Raw genomic sequence first — 20653 nt, 5'->3', positions numbered from 1 at the left:
AAAAAAGTAAATATTTACCTATGCTAAGTAGCACAAACTAGTGAGTTTGATGTCACAAAAGTGAACAAAATAATTCATAAATGTAAAATTCTACTCAGATATTGGTTGTGATCCACTCCATCCCTGTTATTCTTACTTGCAACATTCCTAACCTCATCAGAGCTTATGAACTTCAGCTGACAAATTACTTCATCTCTCTTAACATAAAGCACATCAACCTTCAGTCAACTTTTATGGCTTCTAAGGACAGGGCATTCTTCAGTAATTGTTTCCAACAGGAGGATGTGTAAGTGACGACTCTTCAGGAAAACACACAGCTGAATTTAGTGGACACATGTGAATGATGTCCTTGCTGTTGTCCACATTGAGAGCCTGGATATGAAAATTCAGGCCCACAGGCAGGTACGGCTGCATCATTCTGGCACAGAGGATCAACCAGTCTATGTGGCTCACTTGGCTCCATCTGAAGCCATCTTTGGTCTGCTTGCTGTTTTTAATCAAGACGCCGCTGCGTTAATGCAAGCTGACTTGGGCTGAGGCATGCGGGGGCAGTCATCTGAGCTTGGACACATACAGAGAAGACAAAAATCACATGGAAGAATGCATAATAAGACTGGCAGCATAAATCACACAATTCCACAAACAAGGCCTTTTTTATTCATACATACACACATATACCTGCTTTAAAAAAAAAACAACGTAATCCTCCCTCACCCTCCTGCCCCACAGATGTATTATGGTTTTGCTTTTTTTGTCACGCATAAATCTTTGTTTGCTTCTTTGCTTTTTCCGCTTGACGACTTCAATCACCATTGCTGTCCACCAAAGGGTCCTCTGTTGCCGCGGTGACACACATGGGATTCCCCAATAGGAACCCTGAATGTGGCACATTTGGATTTAATGTCCCCTACTTTCCTTAAGAGCTTGGAATAACCTCAATTAAAAATCCCCAAAACTAGATTCTCAAAAGTTTCCAGTTCATTAAACTTTAATATTACGTTCAAGAAAACTTAAAAGGTCAAATTATGCTTCAAACAGACCTTTATTCTGCATTTTACATATTTTGCCACAAATTCAACAAACTGATCTTTCTTTTTCTGATTTAATTTAATCTCTTCAGACCTTATGACAGACAGTTTTTTGACTATGCATGTAGCTTAATGTACCCTTAGTCATCCATCCAGCGGTAGCTGTAGCAATGGTTCCTGCATCTAAACAACTTGGCGGACTCACATTTTTTGTGTCTTACCCGTCACCCTGTTGCACTTATGGTCCCAGCTGGAAACCCAAAATGCTGCCAAACAAATGGTTTAAGAGTAGTCAGGATAGTATTTACATCAATGAGCCAGAAATGAACTTTATGGAGTGGGCGGCCCAGACTTTAATCCAATAGGAAACTCGTGAGGGGACATTAAACATGCCGGTACTGAATTTTAACCAAGAAATAGTGAAACAATTTATTCAAGAATCACAGCACAGATGTCAATCTGCAGCAGTTTAAAGACTAGATATTAGTAGAATGACTCAAACAAAAGTTAAATCTTTAAGAACTGATCAGTTTATTCAGTAAATGTGGGCGTTTTAGAGGAAAAATTTAGATTTCCTGTCGGCATAGCGAGAACAAATCAGATAAATTTTTCATCATGTTCTCTTTAGAGTACAATGCATTTCCAGGTATGGAAATTAAAGCTATTACAAACATGTTGAGTTTTATCCACATTTTTAAAACAAAGTACTGTTATTTTGAACAGAACAGCATATAGTAATACATCCTGATCCTTGTGATTTACTTGGTTTAGCAAGCAGACAGCTGCTCATCCATCTCTTGCTCAGACAAAGACCAGAAACGGAGTGTGAAAAACAGACTATATTTATGCACCAGCTAGTGTGACTGCTTTAGGGAAAGATGGGCGTTGATGCCTCGATCTGAATGTAAAGTGGGTTTAATTCTGAAGGTGTTAAGCTAAGAGGAGGAGAAAACTTTAAAGATCCATTGTATCACAGTGTAAAGGATGTCCCGCTGCTTTAGAGTCTGTAATGGGTCTTTTCTAGGAACAAACCAAATAATTTACTAATGGCAGGGGGTAAATGCTTGCATAATGTCACTGTCACGTTCAGAGTTGGCCTATGGCACCATGCGGTGTCAACATTTTGTAATCTCTTGTCTGAGTGGGTTTTCATCATCTCTCATGCTTATATCACTGCCAAACAATAATGCAATGTAGCTTTGTACATTATCTAATTGCTACAGCATGATCTAACTGAAGTGTTTGTACTTTGACTTTGGATCCTGATTGAGGAGGTTAGTTTTTAGGCAAAACTCCAATGGTCCAGAGGATTGTATGTTTTCAGAATCCATCATAGTGACACCACCAGTGATTTAGCTCTTGTTTTAGAAAATATTCTGTTTTATTACTGAGTAAATAGTGGCAGAAATAACCAAAATTTGTATTGGTGGAAGTCTCAGATGTAAGGAAACTAACCTGCTATTATAAAGGACCTTTAAAAGAAACAAAAGCTTTTTTATCGCTGATCAGTTTTATCAAACTTTAAAAATTCTGTCCTAGTCACGGTATTTTTATACAGGTAGATTACCTTCTGCCATCAAGTACCCATGGCCCTGCATGAGTGGTGGCGTGATGGACTGGGAGAATGGGTGATTAACAGGCTTGTGCAGCACTTGGTGGCATGCTGAGGATTAAATTCAACCATTTGCATCAGTAATGGTGGAGCAGGGACATATCTAAAATATGCAGGATACTGCATATTGAGGAGCAGGGTAGAGGATCACTGAGTGAGTTAATCTACAATCATGTTGATGCCGTAAATTCAGTAATTATTTAGCTACTAACTTTAGATGAGGCACAGCTGTAATTGTTGTTTTTGGACATGAGCACCTTGTTCACCTCCAGTGCTGTTAAAAGGATTATTAGATTTATTTATTTAACTAAGACTTTTCTCTTAGACATATGAAGCAAGTACCTAGTGGTTTTCACTTTAATTAATGTAATTTTTTATCAGAATTAGAACTGTACTGTCCCCAATTATTGTAGGAGGAAAATATAGTTCTTGCCTTTAGTAATTATACACTGGACCACTGAAATTATTTTCCAACTAACGCTGTTGTGGAAGTTCAGATGGAGCAATGCATATTACAAATAAAGCCTTCAGTTATAATGTTGCATCATCTCTTCTTGCAGGGAGCTCTGGTCAAAATGGTGAAATAAACTAAAACAGTTTAATCTAAAAGCGTCATCAGAAAGGTTAATGGAAGAAAAAGACAGAAATATTTCAGTCACAAACATCAATACAAAAAATGGGCAAATGTGAAATATTTAAAACACATATCAGTTGTTTCCATGTTTTTCTACTTTATAACAATAGATATTAGTGTGTCTTAATTTGATTTTATTAACTTGAAGCAGGATTAGGTACTAAAACGGTATCCATGTTTTGAAAATCTCACAAGGACTGTTCAATGTTCACATGATGGAAAAGCTGTGGCACAACTTTAAAACGCCCCACCTCATGAGGAAACATGGCGGAGGCCACATTATGCTGAGGGATTCTTTTCTAAATCATAAATTAATAAACCGTGCTGTCTTTGTTTCATTTGGATGTTTTGTAATTAAAAACCATCTTTTAGAGATTTTTACATCCCCCAAATTCACAATTTGACTTTGTACAGGAAGAGTATTTATAGTCATTAAATTTTTATGACTATAAATACGGGCAGGAAAACCTGTCAGAAATTATGGATTGAGTTAAATAAAGCAATGTTGGAAGACATCCTTTTAGAAGCTGCATCTGTTTTTACCTTTCACTGTGACAACGATGAAAGCATCTTATTAGTTGAGCTTGAAGACTCAATTCCTTGAAGAATCATTGTATTTTTAGGCAATTAAATTTTCTTTAAATTATCTAGAGTTTGCAGGTTTGCCAAAGCAGTTAAAAACAAGAAGAAATTACGAAACATGTGCATCCTCTCCCTTCACACAAAAGCCCCAAATGCATCTCGACACCAACAAGTAGAATAAACTAGCCTGAGAAACTACAGCAACTGCAGTGCTCCTGAACTCTGGCATCTAGTGTCATACTGGGGAAAGGGACACTCGCAGCACTTCCATAGTCTAATGTCAGGCTGCATCCACGAGGCCGCGGTGAGGTGAAGAGACAGGCAACACGCCAGCGGAGCATCTCCAGCAACATGACTCAACCTGTCCGCATGCGTTAGCCCGGCTCAGTCAGGAACATGAGGGAACAAGGCCGTTGGTATTGAGTCACTGACACAGTGGACAGGGCCCTTATCAAGCCTGATCACGGGTAGGAGAGGGAGGGGAGATTGCTGCACGATGTCACGTTCTCTCAAGGAGCACAGGGGACACGGGGTAATGTGTGCACACATGCAGCCGTGCCTCTGCCATAATGCAAGGTGATTAATTCAGTGCATCTCCACCTTTTGCGCTGCACATGCATCAGGTAACATCAGTTTTTGGAGCATCAAATGTTGTGTTCTCTGTTTATTCTAAACACACTGTGGTCCCAAAGCAGATCCCATACTGAGCTGGAGGATGGTATTTCTTTTTATGGATTCTTGTAAGCAAAATGATTTGTTAAAGAAAAATGTAAGGACGTTTTTTAAAAAAGGTTTCAAATTCATGTAACTCTGTAAAATAGAAAACAATATTTACATAGCACCTTCAGTACAGTACTTTCTGGTGCGCCATCTTAGGAAAGATTTAATAGATTTTTTATAATTCAATTACTTGACTTAAAAGGTACATGAAGACACATCATGCTCACATCACGTTGAACATAACTGCTATTCATAAATCATTGCAATATATACAAATCCTAAAACATATAACTTCTTATATACAAATTGCTAAGCAGAAACATAAAATGAAAGAAGACAATGCAAAACCTAAACAGGTACAACACAATTTGAAGTTATTTACCCCTCTAGCCATCAAATAAGCTGTTCTTCATTGAGTTTTTTTGAAAACTTGTAATAAACTACAGTACACTCTCTTAAGTCCATGCTTTCTTGGAATTTAATTCCAACAACAGCCTTTTTATCTGTTTTGTAATTTTATAAACATGTCACAAATCTTATTTGCATGCACCAATACTGACAAAATCTACAGAAATCAAGCAAGAAATCATGAAGATAATTATGGACCTCTAAAAATGCCTTGTACGGGATGGGTGGGTGTGTTTCGGTACATCGTCTGCTTCCATTGTGAAAACAGCCTGTAACCGACCCGTATGACAATATTCCTTCCTGGGCCAGGAATGACAGCCTTCAGTTGTAGGTCCATAGAACAATGATACAGTTAGGATGCAGCTACTGGCGCCACACAACACTGTCCAGTGACCGGATGACAGAAAAACGTCACTGCTTACTACAAGCATGAGACATGCTAGTGCATTAGGTGTTTGGGTTTAACTCTGTCTGCCCAGAGAGAGTCCAATGGTGGAAACGTCCTGAATATATTGGACCACGAAATAGCACACAGAACAGCACTGACTAGTGTATTACATCTCACTGAAAATGAGGCGTAAGTTTCTGGTTCCTGTGGATGTAGTTTCAAGATTTTTAAGGCTATTTTCCATTCCGTCTGTTCAAGCAATTTTACAAAAGAATAAAGATTCTCCATATTCTGTGTCCGAAGATGAACGATTGCTTTGAGATGTGTGAATCAACCGCAGAGGAAAGAAATAGATCATGTGTAGATGCCGACTTAATCTCCTAAGAGAGCGTCAATATACAAAGAGTCTTCTACATGACCACCTTGCAAGGTAGAAGCTATTATTCTAAAATAGTCAGATTATAGTTTTGAAATGCTTTCGGGAACAAAGACTACTCCACTTCGAAGTCTAGAGTTAATCTAACAAAATAGGAAACCAGAATGCCACTGAAAGGTTCAAAATAATCCAAAGACCATGTCTGGAAGAGCATTAAATTACAACTGAAAATTATTAAAGATTTTAAGCATTCAAAAATGGTTTATGGCCTCATTGTAAAGGCAATCTTCTCAAAATATTAGCTGAGCTTGTTTGTAGCTTTAATCAGATCTTGGGTAGAATTACATGTTCAGAGCTTCACTTTAAGGATTTTGCTGCCTGAGGCACCATTTGAAGTGGGCAGCGAGGCGGGAGCTGCTGTGAGCAGCTGTGATTAGGGCTGCCATGACCCGTTGAATACCCTGTAATTACAACTGTAACTGATGCTGAGTTGATCACAAACCTTCTTTTAAACCTTCTTTTGTACTTCCTTGAAACTTTCTCCCATTTTGTCATGTTATAGCCACAAACACCAAAGTGTTTTACTGAGTTCTTATGTTATAAACTGTCACGGAGTGGTGCGTAGTTGTAAAGCTGAAGGAAAACGGTTTTTGTTTTTCAAAATTTGTGACTTTATAGAGTCGCATGTCCCTTAAACCTGGGGGATTGTATCTCTACCTGACCAACAGAACATTGCTAATTAACTGAAGTTCAGTCACACTGGGTGGTGGCAGCACACACCTCACAGTGAGAAAGGTAAGTTCAGGGTAATGTTCAGTATTACTTTTTCTATTTTAAATTTGGTTCCATCTGATCAGACTTCTGAATTGTGATATTGGATTTGTTCTGCCTCATCTCTCATCTCAGTTGCTGACTTAGCCTGTTTAGTTGACTACAGATTTAAGGACTGTGGACAAAGTGATCATTTGCTTTTTCATGGTGAAACCTGACCACTGTAGTGCTGAGTGTAAACAAGCTTACATGGCTACTGGAGTTTTTTCTCTCCATGGCTTCACCACTCTCAATTACCATCATATAGAGTCTTCTTCTCTGTACAGACCTGCTGAAACAATTTCCAATAAACAAAGACTTTCCTCTCTTCCTCTCTGTCAATGAAGTCCTGGAAGAAGAAAGTTTGGGAAATGACCCGGGTAAATCTTTTCTCCTTGTTTGAATGTCACCTTCTGATTGCCTTACCTATCACTCATCGTCCTAACTTTCTTGCAGAGTTGGATCTGAGAAGCAGATCTGTTTAACTTGCACATTCTCAATATTATTATAAAAACTGTTTAGTCTTTCCTAGTCACCTGCTCTGGCCTCTGTTTTGAATCCTCCAACAATGTCTTAGTAGGTTCACAGTGTGACTTTCTCTTTATTTGATGAATTAAACACTGTATCCAAAAGATTGGATTTTACCAAGCGGTCTTCGAATACAGGGGATCTAAATACAAATGAGGCCACAATTTTCAGATTTTTTATTAACGTTTTAAAAACATGCATCAGCTCCCTTCAACTTCACCGTTATTTATTGCATTCATGCTAAAGTTTGGGGCTGAATTGTGACAAAATGTGAAAAGGTCCAAGGGGCATGTGCATTTTTGCAAAGCACTGTAGGTCCTCTGGTCACTCTTGTCCCCTCTTAAAAAACAGTGTTGCTGACATGTTTGCAAACTTCATCTTGCATAAGTGCAAGAGGCTTCCTGCTCTACAGATCTTACGGCTGCCTGAGGAAAGAGTTCAGCTACAGTGTACGTTAACACTTACCGTTTATTTTTAGGATCCAAGGTGATACACTCGGGCTTGTGGTGACCCTTGAGATGACACATCTGAAAGAGACGGCGGTACAGCAGGGAAGATTCTGTTCTACGTCAGTGGCTATCGACATCAAAAAGGTGCTGAGAAGGTTGGTTTTTTTTGTCACACGGGTGGATAGGCTCACTACGTGGAGACTTTGTTCCAAAGGTTTGATTCTCATTGACATGTTTTGCCCTTTTATGACCCACCTGTGACCGAAAAATAATCAGCTTTTTCATCCCTCTAACTAAGTCTGGCATGTGTAGAGTGTTTGTGTTGTGTTGTTTTGAGCTTTAGCACTGTGTCATAATGAATAAGTAGGAGAAAATGTAGATTGTTTTAAGTCATTGTGCTAAACCCATAGTAAGAAACAGATGTCACGATTGCATGCCCACACCAATAAAGCCATTGAAGAGTGTGGGAAGGTGGCTTGCTCATTTCGTCGTAGGAAGCGTGCATTGGCATGAAGGGCAATTTGGCCTGACAGTTAAAACATCTATCTCTGACTCGGATCTCCCCCGGTGAGTTAAGTAGGAATACTCTAGATAACAACAGCAAGGGCTCATTAACGTCACTTCAGACATTTCATGGGAGGCCGCGGCCCGTCTCTACGGAGACATGGACAGCGTTGACCCCACACACTCGCACGCGCTTCTCTGCAAGGGTCCACGCGCTCTGCAGTAGCCTGATAAGACTCACGCCTCAACAACTTTGCCCCTGCAAATGTCAGACTGGAGCTGTCTCTGTTTCCTTGCAAGGCAGTGTGTGTAAATGAATAACTCAAAATGTTCTTCCTGTGGCTTTTGCATAAACCTAAGATTACCTATGTTAAGTCCACTGCCGAGACTTAATATGGCAAATCCCCCGGCTTATGTGCTATGGAAATAGATCCAGATGAAATTCTTCAAATATCTACAAAGCTCTGTGAAAGAGTGTAAATAAAAAGAAGATTACTGCACCTCCCAGAAGAAAGCTTAAATCTGTGTCTTGTTGCGATGAATGCATTAGAGGCAGCAGCAGAGATTTCAAACCTACCCGAAGGTCTCCCAAGAAGCGACTTTGGGACCAGCTTCTCCAAATTTCTCCTGTTTTTGCTTTTCAGTCACGCTTTCAGAACATCATACACAAAGTTCTGAATGACTTGTCATAAATGATGGAACCATAAATGTTGCTCTTTTAGAAAATCATGATATGTACTTGGGTTATGCACAGTCAGTGATTCAAAGATTCCACCAAACCCACCTCTAAATAACTGAAAAAACCCCTAAATGAACTGGTCTAGTCAAAGTTAGGATTTGAAACCAGTTGAGATTCTTTGGCTTGACCTTAGGGGAGTTTTTCATGCTTGAAACCCTACAATGAAACTGAATTAAAACAATTCTGCAAAGAAGAGTGGACCAAAAAGTCCCTCCATTGCAGTGTAATAGACTGATTGCTTGTTATCCAAAGTACTTAATGTTTACTACCACTTTTTCACATTGGCCATTTTTCTTTTCGTATTTACCCTTAATAAAGGAAATCATAAGTGATCCAAAAACAGAAAAAATGCAGGAGGGACACCACTTCTGTAAATCTGTGTGTCTTGTTTCTGATCCATGCAACAAGTCTAAAGCTATTTTCATTTATCAAACTGAAGCAGCTTCTTGGTTGCTATCAGAAAGAAGACAGAACCTGTGTTTTGCTGATGATTATTCAGACAAAAATTGCTTTAAATGTTTAATATTTGCAGGCTGTTGATACACTTTCACTCATGTCACTCAAAGAGTTCAGAAAAATCTCCTGCATCCTGGGGTCTCTGCAGCGAGAGCGCGGCCTCTCCCACCACCGGGGGCATTTGTCTTTGACGTCGTGACATCTCTAATGTGACGATGTGCTCATACACCCTGCAAGGAGAAAACAGCCTGTGCTGGCCTAGCATTCTATACGGCCGTGTGGCTCTGTTGACCTCTGCCTATGCACAAAACTTCAGTCTTAATTGTGTCTGGAGGAATTTTTTGCTGTCTTAAGACAGGCTTCAGTTTAGACCAGAGGGTGTTCTGGCTTTTAATGCACACAGCAGTTAAAAAGATAACAGGCAAGACAGTAGAAGTCATTGTGGCGATCTTGCACTGAATTAAAACTTTGCTTCCATATCTAAGAAAATCCCCAACTTTTTACTTTTGAACTTTTAAGTTTGTGCTTCAAACTGGATAAGGGACAGCTTGGTGGCCCATGTCAAAGGTGAATCGTGTCCAAAGAATTTCATATTGTCAAAGAAGCTCTTGGTAAAACGGACAGTTTCAACAGTTCATGCCCTAGAGCTACTTTCTGGTCTCTGACAGTTGTGTTGCAGTCGCAGCAGAGCCTAATCCCCCCCATCACTTTGCAGCGCAGATCTAAGCTTTGTTGTAATCTGTCCGAACACCCGTCTCCTAACTTGCTCCTGCCGTATCTCGCCACATCCACACCCATTAAAAGAGGCAGGGGCAAAAACCAACATATCATCTTTGATTGTAAATCATAATAATCCCCCGCTTCATCTGGCATTTAACATAGCTGTGATGTCCTCCGTGCTGATTGCCTCTTGCTGTGCTGCTGAGACTCTTTTTTTCCGTGTAACATTTGAAAGACTAAAGGCTTGTTTCACAGTTTAATGAGGAGATCAGAGTGGCTGATCAGTGAACCTGATGAGAAGAGTGACACTAACTGTGTATAATGTTGGTCAATGCTAAAAAAGTTGTTCTTTTAATTGAAGTTTGTGAGTAAAGGCAGCAAATAATGGCCACGTCTAGCTTTTTAAAACAGTTTTAAATAATCATTTATCATTTTATGGAAACAAAACATTTTGACTTTGCATGCATTGATCAAATAATTAAACCTGCACATGAAATAATAAAATCACACAGTCATCAATCAATACATAGTTTTTTTTAGAAACACAAGAAAATGTACAAGATTGATAATGCTTTGTCTGTATTGAGATACAGAGTCAATATTGAATTTACATTTTATACAATATGCCAAATATAACATACAGCACCCTCCACTTTTATTGGCTCTCCTGGTAAAGATGTGTCAATAGCCTTAAATTAAACTTGTCTTATATTGAAAAGCTTACATTAGGATGTTGGAGAGGATCAAATCCAGGGTGAGCAGTGTAGCTTGCCTTGACTTAACCGGAGTATCAGAGAAGCTATTATACTGTTTTGAAACACGTCACACTTCTTTTTAGATTACAATTTAAGCCAACTTATATTTTTTGGGGTCTCTTTGCGATGAGATTCAACAGACATTGTTCTGTGAGCTTTACTATAAAAACTGTTGAGTATCTTTAAGATTTGTGCTTCCATTTGTGTACGGTATAACACTACATATTGAGGTGCTAATCAACCTAGCACATTAATCTTGGGCTGATTAGCACTTAGCGACTTAGCATCTAATAAACAACCTGCACAATTCAGCTTGGCATAGATACTGTATGTGGTTTAAAAGACTTTTAGGGAGTTTTTTCTTGGACAGTGACCAATATGTTGACCTGAGTGAGACAGTTTTTGCCAAGACGTTGGGCCACATGGATATGGACAGGGCTAGACTTGCTAAAGCAGGCTTGACTACATATAACTCCTTGCTTGCAGTTATAGTTTTTAATTTTTGGTCCATGACTTTCAGTTTTCATGGGGTAAAAATATATGACATGAAGGCCTTCTTCAGAATGGAAAAGACAAGAGAACATAAAAACTGAACTAAGGCAAAAAATGATTTACATTATCTACAGTTGAAATAAATACATAAAGTAAGTAAAAAAAAACAACCTTCTGCAGTTTTTTGTGAAACTTATGCTACTGAAGATTTATTTCAAGACTTTTACTACATCTTTATCAGAGGTGCCGATATATGCTGTAGGTGATGTAATGTAGGTCTAATATATGACACGCCTTTTCAGATCATCACATTGAAACCTTTTCTTACACTCTGGCATTCAGACATCATAATCTCATTCTTACATCCAAATTTTTGACAAATTTCTTGAGGCAGGACTCCTCCTCCACTGATGGAAAACATCTTATCACACAGACAGCATGTGAAAGCAAAGACATAACCATAACATAAACCCAGAGAGCACATTTACTAACACTGAGGCCTCCACCACTGTGGGATTTCCAGACTTGAATTTGACATGACAGCTGAGGAATGATGGCACGGCCTCTCTGTGCTGTCACAATTGCTACCTCATGACACATGTCCATAATGTTAGCAGCATAGGCACCCAGTATGTATTCATGTTGTATTGAAACAGAATAAGAGATTAGCAAAAAAACTACAAAACTGCAGCGTGCATCATCACTACATTACTTTAAAGACTGTGGAGCGGTGACTGTGACATTAACCTCACTGCAAGAATGCCAAGTGGAAGTCAGGAAGTAAATGTCTGCAGCTGGGACCTTTCACCTCCAAGCCTCCTGTTCTGCCCGGTCGTCAGTCGGCGTAGAGGATGAACCCCGAGAAGGTGCTGTATTTGTTGCTGTTGCCCCCATGAGCTTTGCCCCCATCCAGTTTGATGAAAACCTCATCACCCGCATCTAGATGAAGTATGACACTGTTGCTGGCATAGTCGTAACTCTGGTCTTGGTCTTGGGCAATAGCACTGGCTCTGACCTGGAATATTAAACACAGAGAAATGCAATAGGAGGTTAGAGAAGAAAATTAGTCACTGAAGATCCGAAAACATTCACTTTTTGCTGATCAGCAAAATTAATCAAAAAAGGTGCTGTCAAAAAGTAAAGTATTTCCCCTCCCATAGATTTCTCCTGTTTTTGTTTTTATATGTTTCAAATATTCAATCAATAAAAGTGTGAGTTGAGTTTTGAAATAATTATTTCATTTATTGGAGGGGAAAATAAATCCAAGCCAACCTGGCCTTTTGTGAAAAATTACTCCTGTTAAATTATCATTTATCAATGATTGAACAAATCTTTTGAAAAGTTGGGCCCGCATCTAATTCATACCAGAAAGAAATCACCTCAATAGAACTTGTCTGGCAACATGAAGTAGGCTGCAGAATCTCAAAAAGTCAGAGCCATTATCCACAAAAAGAGGAAACATGGAACATAGGTGAACCTTCCAAGAGAGGCCATCCTATCAACATTTCTCCCAGAATGCATCGAAAATTTATTCAGGAGGCAATAGAAGAAGCCAGAGCAAAAAACTGCAGCCCCAACTTCCCTTAGCTAAGTTGATTTAACGATGACAAAAAGACTGGACAAAGGTTGCATCTATGGGTGAGTTTATAGCTCAAACCAGTGGTGATAAAAAGAAACAAAAGGCCTGTCTCAAATTTCCCAGAAACTCCTTACAAGATTAAGTTTTTGTAAGAAGCGTTCAAGAAACGTCAGCCATCATTGTGGAACAATCAAAGGACCACAGAATGTAATGTAAGCTAATGGTGCTTTCTGTCTCGATGTTGGCAGTGAGCTTTTTTTTTTTTTTCCTGTTACGTCTGAAATTATCACAGCATTTTGGGAAAAGAACATGATACCACAAGTCAGTCATGGAGGGTGGTAGCATGTACCATCAACTATAACAATTTGTTACAATTGATGGTACATTAACTTATGAGGTTATGCTAATTGGTAAGCTGTTAGCACATTGAGCAGCACATACACAAGCAACATTGATATCGCTAAGTCCTTCCTCCTGGCTCTGATTGTTGTTTTTGACTAAGAGCGGTGCATTTCTTTAAATTCTAATATGCCTCAAGGAGGAGGAGGAAGAGCTTCATTTTTTCACAGCTTATCTGTCTCATACTATATTGTCACAACATGTTGACAGTTTTGACAATTATGGAAAAAACCTATTTGTACAAAAGTTACATACTGCAGTTTCAAATCCAGATGAGATGCTGTGACTCTAAGCAGTCTGTTCATCCTCTTAAACCCTTTTAATGTGACTGAATTAAGACATTTCCTAAAAAGAAGCGTGGGCTGAAGTTTCATTGCCAACTATTGCAAACGCTTGATGGCACAAGGCTGGCACAGCCAGTTATTAGGCTCAGGGGCCAATTATTCTTTCACATGTTGGGCCATGTTGGTTTTGGTAGCTGTTTTACTTTGATAAATGATGAAATCATTTGAAAACTGCTTCTCTGTATTTCCTCAGTTTACCTTTGTCTGATATTAATTATATTTGCTTGGTAATCTGAAGGACATATGTGTGGTGAAAATGCAAAACCAGAAGAAATGTGGGAAGAAATAGAAAGAAAATGCTGCTAGTAAATAAAGCTAAAGAGAAACTAAGAATCAACAATTTTTTTTAACAGTTTATCCTTGAAGTGATAAGGTTTAATGTCATTACAAGAAAACTTGTAGAAAAGTAAAGCCTGAATTAAGAAGTTTGACTTTGTGTGAGTGCATCCCCTCTGGTGAATATCTTGTTTTTTATATTATGACTCAGGCAAACGGGTCAAGCTTGAGTCACTATGCCTGTGAGGAGCAAAGTCAGTACATTCTATCCCTTCTCCTCATCTTCCACTCTCATGTCCTCATTTTGTGGGTGAAACGCTAGAAATTGCCACGTTTTGCCACACATACGTGTCATTTTGTTAACACAGGGTAATTATGGAGGGTGTTGGCTTGGGAGCATCATCCCCAAATCTGCTCGCCTGTCTCGGGGTAAGTTCCTTCGCATGCAGCTGCTGGAAGACAGATCCCCTCTGAAGCTTTACTCCAGCTTTGCTGTGCCATCCATAAAAGTTTAATCCGTGTGCCGACAAAGATTGTGACGACAGGTTAGCCGAACCAAAAATAAAAACATTATCCTCTAATGGAGTTGTGAAGAGATGTGCACAATTTGAGATGGAAAGCTACAGGACAGACGACAGCATGATGATGAATTTTTAGGCGTCCTAAGCTGCTTACACTGTGTTCCATAATATCTACCATTGACACAGAGATATTGTATGAAAATGTTGATATTCTTTAGGTTTTCTACTCTGTGTGCCATTTATTTATCACAGTATAAACATGTTGTCAAAATTGTTATTGCTGCTCTTGATCTGTTGCTGTAATCTCTCAATATATAGATTGGCTTGCAATAGTATTTATACCCGTTGAATCTTTTTTAATGTAAAAGTGGGAGGAATAGGATACTTTTTGACATAAAAATGTAAAACATGTGGAATACATATTTGTTGAGCCCCACTGCAATGATAGCTGCAGGTCGTCTGGGAGATATTTTTATCAGCTTTACACAACAGATTGACATTTTTGCCCATTCTCGTTCTCAGAATAGGTCAAACTTTGTCAGATTAGATGGAAAATCTCTGTGGACAACAATTTTCAAGTCTTATGTCTCGTTCTCAATCTGGGCTTTGACTAGGCCATTGTAATACTTAAATCTGCTTTGATCGAAACCAATTCATTGCAGCTCTGGCTTCATGTTTAAGTTAACTAGGTAAACCTTCGCCCCAGTCTAAAGTCTTTGGCATTTTCCTTTTTTCTTTTTTACATTTGTCTGTGTTGCTTGTGGCAACATTCAAATTAGACTTCTTATGTAATCGTTCAATGTTTTTTTCTTCTTGGCACTCCTTAATCGGACAGGTCAAAGGTCAGAATTGGGGAAATAAAATCTAAGAAATATCCTGTAAACAGATTTAGCCAGATCTTATGAAATAGATTGCACTAGATATTTTGGGGGGACCTCAGGGTAAAATTGGCATTAGATGTAAAACGTGTTGAAAACCATGTATCACATCCCTTCCATTAAAGTATTGCACAGTTTTGTTTAAATCTGTCACATGAAATCCCACTAAATACATTCAAGTTTATGGTTGTAAAATTATAGAAAGTGGAAATTGGTGTGAGCACTTTTACAATTCTCTGTAGTTCATGAAGTCCAAGTTTTAGACGAGTCTCTCGTCCAGCACAGTCAATTCAAATGTCTAAATTACAACCTCAGTGTGGCACCAAGTTCTGCAGAGGCCTGGTAATGACCCATTCATTTGATTCAGGTGTGCTGAAAAAGGACACAGATCTCCTGAGAAACTAGATGCCACTGAATTTTGAATAACAGCAGAAAGCTTTGGCTCAGTGACTCTTCCCTGGAGAGCCAGCAGAAACTCTGGATGGGACATCATAGAATACAAATTTCACAAAGCTTGTATTTATATTTGTAAAAATTATACTATCTTGTTAAAAATAACAGTGGAACAAAATTTATGAAACAGATTTACTGGAGTAAAATCTAAAGAAATAGTGACAGATGGTTAACTATTACACATGCTACAGTGAGTTAATATGTATAACATTACCTGTCTAAGTCACTCGGAGTGAATGCAAAGACTTTAAAAGGAGTAGTTTAAGAATATCTTATCTTCAGTGGCTAATTTTCTTAGCGTCTTGATTCAACGTATATTCAGATTAGTGTGTCCTGTAGGCTAAAACTTGTGACTAGTTCAATAGGGACCAACAATAATGTTTTTTTAAAAGTCTTAATGACTCAAGCAAAAGCTATGAAACTTTAAACCCTCGTCACATTTTCAGTTGTCATATGTTTACGCAGGAAATCAAGATTGTGGCAAATTGCAAACTGGACCCTACAACTGCCTAGAGAGGAATAAAATGTATTCTTTTTTTGATTATATTGAATTTTTCTTTATTTACACATGTGCTTGGGTTTTTGAATGTGTCACTTTTCTCCACAAAAACAAGAGTAGTCATACCTGACATATTTATTTGGGTAAGCATTTTTAGAAATAACTAATTAACTTGAAAAAAAGAGCTTTGTTGTTCTCCAAATACCAAGATAAGAATATTTGAAAAATGAGTGGTTGATGTGCTACACCCAGTTTTCTATGCTCAGTCTCACCACAGAGACACGGATGTGACATTTCTTATTTAAATCAGACAGTGCTCTGATGGAGAGTCACCTCTTTTGTTTCATTGTGATTAATTATTGCAGAAAGTTGTCTTTTGTAGGTCAAAATAACAAAATGATATGTTAAGATCAGACAAGTAATTGAATATCTCCTGATGGGCACTAATCTGGGTGTGTTTGCTCTTGCAAGGACTGCTCTCATCCTACTGAGATTATCTCCCAAAACAATTTTAATGCAATCAAGCCTACAGTAAAAGAACACAGTGAAAATAAACCAACATGACAGCCATACAACAGTGTTTGTGACGTCTGTCAGCGTAGAGAAAAGATTTATTTATTAGAAGCTGCTTTTGCTTCATGTCTTATAATATTCGCCTCCTTAAGGAGAAAAACAGGAACACCTTGAAACTGATGTGATCCCATTTGACAGCAGAAGGCTTTTTCAGTGCGCTCTATCTTCATCATTCTATTTAGCAGCACCAACTGCAAAGCTATGTTGTAGGATGACTAAAAAGTTCTACAAAAATTATTACTTTCATAAACAAGACACTTTAAGAATATCTGGAATGTTATTGTGTCCACTCGCTGTTCAGTCTGTTGCAGCCTGGATGAGATGTTTACAAGTGCCGAGGCTCAGATGAACATGTTGTTTGGTCGGTGTCATCGCCCGCAGCCATGTAGGACATTACAAAATCACCCGTGAATTTAGCAAATATCATGAATCGATAATCAAACGTTTTGGCCCGACAGCCAGCCTGATAACGCGTGCTGGCACACCAAGACTCCACAAAGCTTGTTGTATTTTAAAGGGCAACCGCTTTGAACTAGCCACAACCTCGGGCTGTTTTCTGATGTGTGCTCAGCAGAGATAGCGCAGCACTCCCTCCACTCATGTCAACGTGTACATCATCACATGATGTGCAAAAATCCATAGAAATACAATCTGGCAGCATGCCAGTGTGGATTGTCATTACACCAGACTTTAACACCAGACAAGTCTGAAATCATTGCACACATGAATACCCAATTAATCCTGCCTGGAAACTGTTTGCATCTTTCCCTAAGCGAGGCCATCACACTGTGGTTGTATGGATTCGATGATTTAACCCTTCCCTGCATACGCATCACTGCAGAGGGGCAGCTATTCAAAAGACATTATTTTATATGAATGTGATAGTGTAAAATAGTGGATTCATTTTGTGGATTCATGACTTCAAGTTACTTGCAGAAAATCTGCCTATTTGCAAATTGTTTGTAAACCATCCAAAATAGTTGTAAGAAAATGCAGTTTGAGAAGTTTGAACAACTTGGCACGATGCCGCTTGACATGCTGCTGGCTGGCCTTTGCAAAGCAGCCAATCCAGGAGGACCATTCATTTTCCTTGGCAGTGATTGACTGTAACCCCAAGAGTGGAAATAAGGCAGACTGCAGATGTTAGCTTCTGTGATAATGCCAAAACGGTTTTCATTGTCTGCATTACTCCATATTTAGATATACTTCGTGTTTAAGCTATTAAAATAGGCAGTTAAGTATTTTTAAAGGGGCTCTCAAGTATTCACAGATTTCAGCTGCTTTTGGCTGGATTTGGCTCATTCTGCATTGTTTTGTTTTACCAAAGTAAAATAGAAATATTTCTTAAATCTCAGACTTTGTCTTAGATACCCTCTCTTCAGCACAGAACATTCAGGTCAAGTCAGAAAACTCAAGCTATCTTACATTTTACTAGAGAACTTCAAATATAATCTAGATTCCTTAGTGCTGCTGAGGAATCTATGAATGAAACATCAATTCCAGCATTATCAGCCACCTGTGGCTGTGTTTTCTTATAGTGCTTACACAATACACATAATACAGGGTGGTGAACAACTCTCCTTTACCAGACCTGCAAATAAGCAACAGAAAACACATTCGGGACTCAACTAACAGATACGTTTTTTTCTTTATTGCAAGTACTGCTTTCGCCCCTGATGGAATAGAGGCCTGGGCAGTGAGCCACATCACCCATATCAAAAACCACTACTGATTTTCACTGACATTTTGACTGTTACTATGAATATATTATTCTGGAACATGCTTTATGGTTGTAAAGGCACTAAAAAAATTTATTTTTGTTTTTAGACTGAAAGGAAAGATGCTCAAGTAACAAGATATTGAGGAAGCTGTGCATAAACCTAACAGATCTCCAGGTGAGACGAAGCAGAAAGGGCTGTTCACACAAAGAACTTTGGAATATCAATTAACAAGTAATAACTGGTGTAACTGGCAAATTAAACATTTCAATCATTAATCTGTTCGTCAAAGTAAGCATCATGCATCACCGGTTACACCTTAACCTAAAACTTTGACCATTATTGTGTTTATTGTTGTAAAAAACACTTGTACAATCCTAAATATTGCTGCATTAAAAGAGTACTTAACTTTCTATTCTTGGCACCAATTTTTTTTGCAGAGTAGTTAAACTAATAGTTGCAGTTACCATATTTATAAGTCCACAACATAAAGATCTACAGGTGAAGTTATGGAGCTAAAATCTAAATGGGATAATGTTAATTAGAGGGTTCATAAATGTCACTAAAAATAGAAAGATTGGGATATTTTAGATAATTAAAGATGCTCAAAAATATTAAGATACTGAGGAATTTAATGATTTCTTTCGTTGTTCTATATTGCAGTTCTACAAAGGGAAGCAAAGATTTATTAAGATAAGAAAAGCTGAGTGAGGAAATATATATCCATAAAAGAGATTAAGATATCTAGAACAGTTATTTTAAGTAAATGGACAAGCAAATGTTAAAATATGAGGCAAATGTTACAGTTTTCACTCAGTTATTCAAGTCAATTCAATTCAGAAACACTTTATTGATCACAGAGGGAAATTAAATGTTGAATTTGTGACAGGCATGTTTCTGAGCATGAAAAAAACAAGAAATATTTATTTATTTATTTACTGCCAATAGATGATAATTGATTAACTATGTGGTAAAAATGAATCCTTATGGTTTTAAAGAAGCTACACCTTTGCCATTTCACAGAACGTGTCAAAAGCATCACCCACCTGATTGTTTTTGATCAGGTCAGCCCACATACTGGTGCCGTCTCCTCCTCTCATCAACACGTTGTAGATGAAAAAGTAGGTCCCTGGAATCTTACAGGTGAACTTGCCCGTCGCACCCTCGTAGTTCCCCCCGATGTTAGTCACCACATCATCGAATCGCAAAATGTCATAGCCTTCTTGGGGGTTTCGTAGTCCTGCGTAAAACGCCACTCGAGGTGTGGTGTTGTAGGTGGTTGTGCTAACCGCTCCGAGGATCCCCGTCCGAACTATGTCTCCGCTGTCCCCCGGTGGCCCCCTTGGGCCCGGTGGACCCGGTTCTCCAGGAGGTCCTGGAGGTCCAGGTTTGCCCGGACGTCCTGGTTTTCCCTGTGGGCCATTTGTGCTGTACGTAGGCAGTGAAGGGCCGATGCTGTGATCGCTTAGGTCTTCCTCATTGTCCACCAGGAAGCCACTGGTTGATGTGTCCGTGTGGATTCCCGTTCCTGTGGTGCCCGTGCTGGGGAAGGGGTCACACACCATCCGGCAAGTACCCAACATCTCATAGTGGCTCGCGCTGTCATCTGTGCCACCAGCACCCACAGAGCTGACGAGCACAGGGATGAGGACCACCAGGACCAGGACCAGCATGACCCCCACTGCAGCTGCCACCAGGGTCTTCCGCCCGATGCTCAGCCTGGGAAGGGGCTGCGCTGCCAGCCTGGAGCTCTCCGGGGCAGAAATGGTGACTGTGGGGCGTGCGTCCACCCGGCAGAACACAGACACGAGGAGGATCTCCGATGGTGGAGATGATGCTCAGGGGGGAGAGCCGCTGCGAGTCTGCAATTGTGTGACAGAGATGTGCAGGAGTGGGGGGAGAGAGAGAGCAAGAGGAGGAAGGGACCAGAGTGAGCAAAAGGAAAGAAAGAAACTGAGAGTAGTGGAGGAGGAGAGAGAAAGAGAGACAGAGGGAAAAAAGAAGTAGGTAGGAGAGGAATGAGTTAACAATAAACACAGAGGGGGGCAGTTTTCTACATGCAATTGTGCAAAACTGTGAACGATACGAAGGAGAAGAACTTAATTAAATAATTTATCCTCACTGAATGCAAGAAGGAACGATAAACAATATGAAGGACGTGTTTACGTGGATAAATAGTAGCAGAAACTGATGCATGCCAATTTATTCTGGG

The 20653-nt window shown here is 39.2% G+C and overlaps 1 protein-coding gene across 1 annotated transcript; it reads right to left on the bottom strand.

Moving 5' to 3' along the window:
* Positions 1-10402: 10402 nt before the first annotated feature.
* Positions 10403-20350, bottom strand: LOC102228412 (C1q-related factor-like). The gene is made up of 2 exons (XM_005794607.2): positions 19488-20350; positions 10403-12216 (listed from the first exon to the last, which is right to left on the bottom strand). Exons 1-2 carry the CDS (start codon positions 20112-20114, stop codon positions 12037-12039), a joined length of 807 nt encoding a protein of 268 aa, XP_005794664.1. The 5' UTR covers positions 20115-20350; the 3' UTR covers positions 10403-12036.
* Between the last annotated feature and the right edge of the window lie 303 nt (positions 20351-20653).

The sequence above is a fragment of the Xiphophorus maculatus genome, chromosome 10 (genome assembly GCF_002775205.1).
Source record: "Xiphophorus maculatus strain JP 163 A chromosome 10, X_maculatus-5.0-male, whole genome shotgun sequence".
NCBI classification, from domain to species: domain Eukaryota; kingdom Metazoa; phylum Chordata; class Actinopteri; order Cyprinodontiformes; family Poeciliidae; genus Xiphophorus; species Xiphophorus maculatus.
This window is presented reverse-complemented; position numbering and strand designations above follow the sequence as displayed.